This window comes from Sinocyclocheilus anshuiensis, unplaced genomic scaffold, assembly GCF_001515605.1.
Source record: "Sinocyclocheilus anshuiensis isolate Anshui unplaced genomic scaffold, SAMN03320099.WGS_v1.1 scaffold631, whole genome shotgun sequence".
Classification (NCBI taxonomy): Eukaryota; Metazoa; Chordata; class Actinopteri; order Cypriniformes; family Cyprinidae; genus Sinocyclocheilus; species Sinocyclocheilus anshuiensis.
In genome coordinates, this window is record NW_015548268.1 from 1,359,974 (window position 1) to 1,369,035 (window position 9,062).

The following is a 9,062-nucleotide window of genomic DNA, read 5'->3' on the forward strand; positions in this document are numbered from 1 at the left end:
TCCTGCTGGTTTTGTCGTCTGCTATGCTGCCAAAATATATGGCTCTTCTTTCAATTTCAAATAATAATACAGTTATATCATGTTTTTGGACCTTGACCTTGTCATACAATGTTATATGAATAATATTGCTCAGTATCATGTATTACCGTCTGATATCATCACTGTATCACATCAGCGCCAAAGCTTTTGTAAGGGATCCATATATATATATATATATATATATATACACAGATGTTTAAAAAAACAAACAAAAACAAAACAAACTTTGAATATGTCTAAAAGCCATAAATTCCAAACCTGGGAAAACCGATGGACAGATGAATAATAGTATACTAATTTATTCATTTTAGATCTTTTCCATGTCATTATCTAGAGCTGGTAACACAATCATTTAAGAATAAAAAATAATGAAGAATAACCATTCATTTACAAACAGTTAACAATTAGCAATTGAGAATAAAAATTAAAATGATGCACTAAAAATAAACTTCTGTAATAAGGAATTATTTCTGACTTCTAAATGACATATTTTGTAATGTATATGAAATGCTTTATTCATCTGTAAGTTTTATTGTCTTTGAATTGTCTTCATTTGGGTGTGAATATCCGCAAATTAATTGAATGAATTAGTTAAGTAGTATATCATGTAATTGTAACGTTTGAGTGTTCGTTTCCAAAGACTTTTAGTTTGTATTTCCTTGTTTTCCTTAGTTCCTGTTTCCTTTGTTCTACTTGTTTTTTTCCTTGTTAAAAGGGGTCATATGATGTTGCTAAAAAGAACATTATTTTGTGTATTTGGTGTAATGAAATGTTTATGCGGTTTAAGGTTAAAAAAAAACATTATTTTCCACATACGGTACATTATTGTTTCTCCTCTATGCCCCGCCTTTCTGAAACGCGGCGATTTTTACAAAGCTCATCGGTCTGAAAAGCGAGGTGTGCTGTGATTGGCCAGCTATCCAGTGCGTTGTGATTGGCCGAATACCTCAAGCGTGTGACGGAAATGTTACGCCCCTCACCATACTGTGATGATGCCGTGTCCGGCCAGAGCTACGAGACAAAAACATTAAAACCCATTATAAACGAGGCATTTGTTGCATCCAGTGGGGACATAATTACGGATAATAATGACTTATACTGTCTTTTACGAGTTGCGTTGCTTTCACAACGAAACACACAGCGTCTTCACGACATGACGGAGGCAGCAACAACACTACAGCGAGAATAAAAGTTACGCCTTCTTTCTTTGCGTGAACATTTGGGCGGCGTTATGCAAATCTTCCCACATAGTGAGGTAGATATGTGGGGGCGTGTTAGAACGAGCCGTTTTAGGTAGGTGTGGCTGACTCTTAACTTTTATAAAGAATATCTCTTTGGATTTGAGGCTTTAGTCTTTGCAACTTTACAGATCTTCTTTATGCACCAAGAGCTTGTAACACTCCAAAGAGAAAGGAAAAATTGAAATCGCATCATGACCCCTTTAACTGATCGTGTTGTTCACCCGTGTCTCGTTTAGTTCTCATACATACACAGACTAATGAGAACTAAACAAGTGAACAACATAATTAGTTACTATGAAAACAAACTAGTGACTAGAATAAAGGGAACAGGAAGTACAACTCAGCAAAACAGGGAAATACAAACTAAAAGTCTTTGGAAACAAACACTGAAACTAAACCGTTTTGATAGAGTATCGGATTAAATGACAATGTTTTATTGATCGTCAGTCCTGCAATCAGCTCAGAGATTCTCAAGCAGTGCAGAGATTCTAATGCTTTAATTCGAGAACAAGCTGTGTTCCTCAGTGTCAGTGTTGTGTGTGTGTGTGTGAATGCTGTTACCTGTTCACAGGCTCCTCTACACTGAGGAAAGAGCTCTGCAGCATGATGGCAGCAGGACGGATCTAGAAAACAGAGAGAGAGAGAGAGAGAGTTCAGTCCTTCTGATCCAGGCTACTCCCTCCATATTTCACTGTAAGCCCCACTGACGGAGAATGCACTCGCCGGCACTTTGTGTTCGGCCATAAATAGTGAGACTAAGCATCTTGAAATGGGCAGTTGGCAGTTAATCATCATGGGATTTCTATATATGGCCTTCCTGAAGCTCTGGTGCATGTGAGGGTCAGCGCACCGCTCATTAGTGCTTACATTTAATACAAAAACACTGAGGGAGTTTTAATCAACATCAATGCTACACTCCAAGAAAAGTGTAAAAACACACTACAATGTATCGTCTTCATATGAAGATTTTTCACAGGTGTTTTACCCACTGTTTTCTGTTTTAATGTAGCAGGAAACGGATAATGTTCTGGCAGAAATCACAAGGACCTTTTTTGTTTTTCTGCTGATGTTTTTCTTATGGTTTATATAAGAAGCGTCCTAGTCTCACATGGACAGAGCTTCAGACTGACAGCAGAAGGTCTGGGAACTTTGGCTGCTTTGAATGTGACACTGAAGACTGGAGTAATGATGCTGAAAATACAGCTTTGATCACAGAAATACATTACATTTTAACAGAGATTCACATAGAACACAGATGTTTTAAACTGTAATTTTGCTCAAATAAATGCAGTCTTGATGAGCAGAAGACACTTACATTTGGTTGCTAGAAAACGCCTTTTTTGTGACAAACCACTGCAAAGCTACATTAATGCTGCCCTGAGCATCAGACAGCGGAGTCTGAGAGATATCAAGCAGCAAAACCCCACAGCCAGCTATGAACTGAACGCATGTGAGAATGTGAGCAGACTGAGAGGAGACGACAGAACTGTGACTTCAAGCTTTCTGAGAGCGGTGGAGAAGCTCCTGTGCTTCAGCGACTGTTTGCTGATAATCATCACAAGGCTTTGAAAACTTTAGAAGAACATATTCTCATCTGTTTATGCTCCTCCGGAAAAAGTCGTCATTATCAAAATGAAGCGCTTTCATCTCAGCCATCCTCCATTTGCGTCTCATCCAGACCCGTTCCTTTCATCAGCGTGATTTGATCTGTTTCTTCTGCATCTCAGCGCTCGTGACTCAGACGTGTGCACTGCTAAGTGCTCTTCTTCGCTGGCTGTAGTGAGTTTGAGGAGGTTTCTGGATGATCTTTCTGTCTCAGAGCGTCTGGTTTTAAATGAGCAGACGCGGCTGAAGTGAGACACAGCAGTCTTTCCTTTCATCCCGGCGGTGAAGTGCTAGTTTATCGAGACGCCGCCGCTGGTTTTTAATGTGTTGGATGTGCAGTAAATCTGCCACTGTTGTTGTTCTGAGGTTGAGGAATTGACCTCCATTGTCTCTGAAGTAAAGCCACTAAATGAAAGCAGTCGCCTCTTTGAAGGCTTCCACGGCATTCGTGACGAAGTTTTAAAGCGGTGATAAACATACGCTCACAGTGTGAGTAAAAGCAAGGCCTGCTCAAGCTAGCCACAGCCGAACAGAGCTACGCGTGCTGCTATAAAACCAAAGCAGTGCAAAGGTTCATTTAAAAGCTGTTTTACGCGCTTGAAAGTCCATTAGACAGGAACATTTACACTTCTGTTATTCCAACATGGATGACGATGGAGCTTTTGAATCTGCTGAGGTTGAAAATGGTAATGGATTGTGTTGGGAGGGATATATTTTAAAGAAGAAAAGGAAAGGAGACAGAACAGGCCGGACTGATGTGAATTTTTTTTTTTACAAAAATCATGAATTATTAATTGGACAATATCCTTTTTTTTTTTTTTACCTCATGAATTTTTACAACCTGAACTAACACCGCCTTATCATAAAAAGATCAAATTATCTAATATTTATCTCTTAATAATAATAATAATGGTAATTTAAAATATAAAAATATATTATTATTATTATTATTATTATTAACAAAGAATTTCAATATATTTTATTATTATATATAATAATATAATATATTATATAAATATTATTATTATTAACAATTTTAATAAAAATGTAAAGCTACAAATGAACATGAAATGAAATGGAAAAAAAAAAAACATTGCGGACCGCACACTGAATTCAACCCAGACTAAAAGAGTCTAGCAAAAAATAAATAAATGCATGTTTTATTATATAAACTGCATAGTGCAAAAGAGTGCAAGATGCAGGTGATTCAAAAGCTAGACAAGCACAAGCAGACATTTCAGGACATTGCTATCTTCAGTGCTCACCAAGCTTCACTGCTTATGAATTATTATAAATAATAATGATAATGATAAAAATAATACCAATAATAAAAGATCATGCATAAGGTTTTTTCTTCTGAGTAATGAATTCTTTTAACTCATTTTTCTTAATTATAAAACCAGGCTTTGACTTTAAGGGCCCCTAAAAATATTTAAAAATGAATTTTAATTACTGAGTTTAACACATGCTTATGATTGAAGCAGTGTTTTCAAGTCAGTCAATGTATGCATGAATTGAATTTTTTATATATATATATATATATAGGACAAATCATATCATTGACCATTTAGCCAAGCTCGGGTCCCTGGGAGCCAGATCCATCTCCAGCATTAGACTAGGCTAGCATCATAACATGTGCTAGTATTTTGAGCTCCGCTGCTACTGTTTCCCTGTTTTTCTGAGGAATAGCAATAATGCCACCCACAAGCCACATCAAAGGAATTCCCCTCTTCCAACCCATCTTCCCCTCACCGTCTCTCCCTTCTTCAACGCTCCAGAACATCCACTTCAGCCTCCAGACCGACCCATCCAGCCGCCCAGCAGCACTGTGTACTCACCCGACCGCTTCCCAGGCTCCCCGGGGAGTGAGGGAGAACGGGTAAAGCTGCCCCGGACCCTCGTGCAAAGGGTGTTTGATGTCCAGAGACGCCGGGATCTCTGGCACGAACTGAAGAGCACTTGAAAGGGAGGCCCTTTGACGAAGGTGATCAAACAGCAATGAGAAGCAGACGAGAACACGAGGTGGCCCTGAGACCCTGGATCCTGAACCGCTTCCAAAGACACCCATGAGGATCCCATCAAAGTTCAAAGCCTCGGTTAGAGCGCCTACAGACACAACTGGAGCGGATAAACCCTACGCTAACCTGCTGCTAACCAGTCCTGCAGCGCATGGTGCTAGAAACACAACTGATAAAATATAGACCTTGACCGAACCACTTTATTGACCGTCGACTGGGGCAGCCAATCCTGTTCGACTCTGTTAGGCCATAAAATAGCGTTGTTTAATGACTTATGGGTTTCACAGTAGAGAAAAAGCAGATGCACGTTTGACTTTTTCAGTACAGAAACCAGGACAGAAAAGGATGTTTAAAGGACCGCCGGTGTTGTAACACAGTACAAGCATATGCAAGATATGTAATCAGATTACTTTTCAAGTAACTAGTAAAGTAATGCATTACTTTTAAATTTGCAACAAAATATCTGAAAGACTCTTTAAAATAAATAATGCAAGTTACTTTGTTTTCCCATTTATTCACTGAGATCTGTCCTGTCTCTGTGTTGAGAGAAATCAGGAGTGAGTGCAGAGGCTTATTCATTTCACGTCTGGTGTGGAAGGGCCTCTACATTCGCCAAAAACATAACTTTTGGGTGTTATTAAAAAACTAAAAATTAACGCAAAAGTAACGTTATGCACTACTTTCCATAAAAACCATCGCAATTACACAATATTGTAATGCATTACTTTTAAAAGTAACTTTGCCAAACACTGAGGACTGTCACTTCTATCCACTCCCTGCTCCAGCACGGAAAACAAGCCACTTGAATCCTTCACAGACCGTCTGTGCCCTTCAACAATCACAGGGGAAAGACACCAGCAGAGCTCTTATTAGAGGGATCTGATTCAGCGGCTGTTCTGGAAGCTGTGCCATTATTTTCTGAAACGCTGATTAACCAGAATAAGACTGGTTATATGATGAGATTCTAGCAAATGGTCAATGAATATCATACCTCTTCACCACATTATGACAGTAATATCCATTACGACAATATAGTCTTGTGTGAAAACAGAATTTCTGTTGTGTTCCTACAATTTAGATTGCGGTTTAGTTGACTCGTTGGGTTATGCTGGTTTTGTATTGTTTCAAAAACTTTTATAGCATTAAGAAAAAATTCAGTTTATTGACTCTTTAGTTTATTTTCCTTACACCTTGAACATGCGTGTACACATCTTAATCAATGTTTTCAAAACAGGTTTAAATATCATTTTCAAGATAATTTTTATTTTTTTCAAATATCATTATAAATTCATATATCATTACGTTTTTGAGCTTTGAGTTACACCACTTGACATTACAGTTTATATGATCTGAAGCCTACCTCAGACATTCAGCTCAGACCAAACAAATGACCGCTTCTGAGGAAACTGATAAAAGCCATGGCCACTGCTGGAGTGCTGAGTGTGTCTCTATGGAGGAAAACTAAAGGGCAGCAGAAAGCAAATATCATGTCTGGCGCTCATTGAGTTGAGTAGCACAGAGGTTTACATTATACAAGGGGAGGATCAATTGTGCAGCGAAGCGAAGTCTTTCTTGCGGCGAGAGCTTTAATGAGCAATGACAGCTGCACACAGGCCTACGGGCTGCTAATGAGACGAGCGCAGCGTCAGACTGTGTTCAGACCGCACAAACTGCATATCTGATCAACCAGCAGACGTACTGACATCTACAGAAGCTTGTTTACACCACGGGAGAAAATTATAGAAAAGTGATTGAGACCGTATCTCACAATTCTGACTGTTATTCTTGCAATTCAGAAATCAGAAGTGAGAGATATAAACATGCAATTCTCTCTCTTTTTTTTTGTGGTGAAAATAAACCCAACAGAATTGCAAGATATGAACTCAGAATTCTGACTTTTTTTCCTTGCAATTCTAAGTTTATATCAAAGGCAGAATTGCAGAATATAAACTCAGAATTGAGAGATATAAATATGCAATTCTGACTTTTATTCTATGGTGAGGAAAAAAAAAGAGATATAAACAGTTCTGAGTTCATTTATCACAACTCTGATTTTTTTCTCTCCAAATTCTAAGTTTACATATTGCGATTATGTTTTATCTGTTTTTTATTTCTTTATTTTTGTTTCCACCACAGAATAAAAAATATGTTAAAGAAGGTAATTGCAACGTTTTATCTCACGATTCTAACGTTTCTTCTCAGAATTGCACAATTCTCAGACATATTCACAATTGTGAAATAAAATGTTAGAATTGTGAAATAGTCACGATTACCCATTTTATTTTATTTTTTTATCCAGTGGTGGAAACAAGCCTCCGTAGAGGTCTACTTGTAAAGCAAGCAAAAAATAAAAAAGTAAAGTGTGAATCGCAGTTAAAGAGCCACTGATCATCCTCAGATCCTCAGAGAGGGCTTTCTGAGCAGAAGTGAGGCCTTAGAGGAGCCTTCCTTCCTTCTAAAAGAAAAACAAAGTTTTGAGGTGAAAGAATCACTCTGTTAAGGTCAACAGGAGCGTTACGGTGCTCGACTATAGTAAGCATCAATGGAAGCCCAGCATACGCTCGATGCCATTCTCACTTCAGCATGAGTCTGTTATGCAGTGACTTCAACAATGCCTTGTTACACTCAGATGAAGTCACACACCACCAGACCTGAGCCCAAATCTGCATCACACTGACTGAAAGCAGGAGCAGAAGGTCTGCTGGAGGAGAGTCCTGGACAAGCTGGAAAAACCAACAATGAGCTGAACCAACAAAAGCCTGAGTGACAGAGGCGGTGCGAGGCGGTGCTAATCCTGTCACGCTGTAAAGAAGCATGCTCCGTCACACAGCGCGGCTCCGAGAGACACAATAGAGCAGCGGACAGCTGACTCCAGCACAGCACACTCACACTGAGATACACAGCCTCCAGCAGAGCGTCTAACAGGGACACGCAAGACTTCATCCAGGGCTTCACACTCTTCTGTGCGATCGAACCAAAGGAGGTGTTAATGTGATTGCTTTCCCTCGTGCAAGTGTAAAGAATTGTGTATCAGCCGACCACTATTTCAAATAAATGCTGTTCTTTTGAACTTTCTGTTCATCTGTGAATCCTGAAAAATAAAATGTATCACAGTTTCCACAGAAATATTGTGCAGCACGACTGTTTTCAACATTGATAATAATCAGAAATGTTTGTTGAGCAGCAAATCAGCATATTAGAATGATTTCTGAAGATCATGTGACACTGAAGACTGGAGTAATGATGCTGGAAATACAGCTGCGCATCACAGAAATACATTACAGTTTAACAGATATTCACATAGAAAACAGCTGTTTTAAACTGTAATAATATTTTATTATCCCAATAACTTTTTATTCAAATTTTTACTTGAGATTTTAAAGCCATTTTCTTTAAAATAATGATTAAGTAAAAACATTTATTTTTACTTTAAAAAGCTACACTACATTAAATATAAAAAGTTTAGCAAAACCATATGAACCCAACTTAAATGACAAAGAGCAGATTTCTTGGCACATGTTCTGTAAACCAGATTTTGAAGATATTGCGTCCTGGGCACTCTTATTTGTCACCGAGCCAAAAATGAAAATATCCTGTGGCATATTAGTGGCTCACACTCTCACTCTCACTCTCTCTCACACTCACACTCACTCTCACTCTCTCACACTCTCACTCTCACTCACACTCACTCTCACTCACACTCACGCTCACACTCACTCTCACTCTCACTCACTCTCACTCACACTCACACTCACACTCACTCACACTCACTCACTCACACTCACACTCACACTCACACTCACTCTCTCTCACACTCACACTCACTCTCACTCTCTCTCACACTCACACTCACAGAATCGGCACATTTAGCCACATTCAGCCTGACTATGGGCCATAAGTGTAAGTCCCAAAAATGTCAAAAATTCAGGTTTCACTCCTTGTGTGAATATTTGGTCCCCACAATGGAGATCTCTCTCTCTCTCTCTCTCTCTCTCTCTCTCACACTCACACTCACTCTCACTCTCTCACACTCTCACTCTCACTCACACTCACTCACACTTTCACTCACTCTCACACTCTCTCACACTCACTCACACTCTCTCACACTCACTCTCACACTCACTCTCACACTCACACTCACACTCTCACTCTCACACTC

The 9,062-nt window shown here is 39.0% G+C and overlaps 1 protein-coding gene across 1 annotated transcript in view; it reads right to left on the reverse strand.

Moving 5' to 3' along the window:
- Positions 1–9,062, reverse strand: part of reck (reversion-inducing-cysteine-rich protein with kazal motifs) — a 48,725-nt gene that overhangs the window by 28,501 nt on the left and 11,162 nt on the right. The window contains exon 2 of the mRNA XM_016443254.1: positions 1,842–1,903. Coding sequence (XP_016298740.1) covers positions 1,842–1,903 — 62 coding nt within the window. The remainder of the gene's footprint in view (positions 1–1,841; positions 1,904–9,062) is intronic.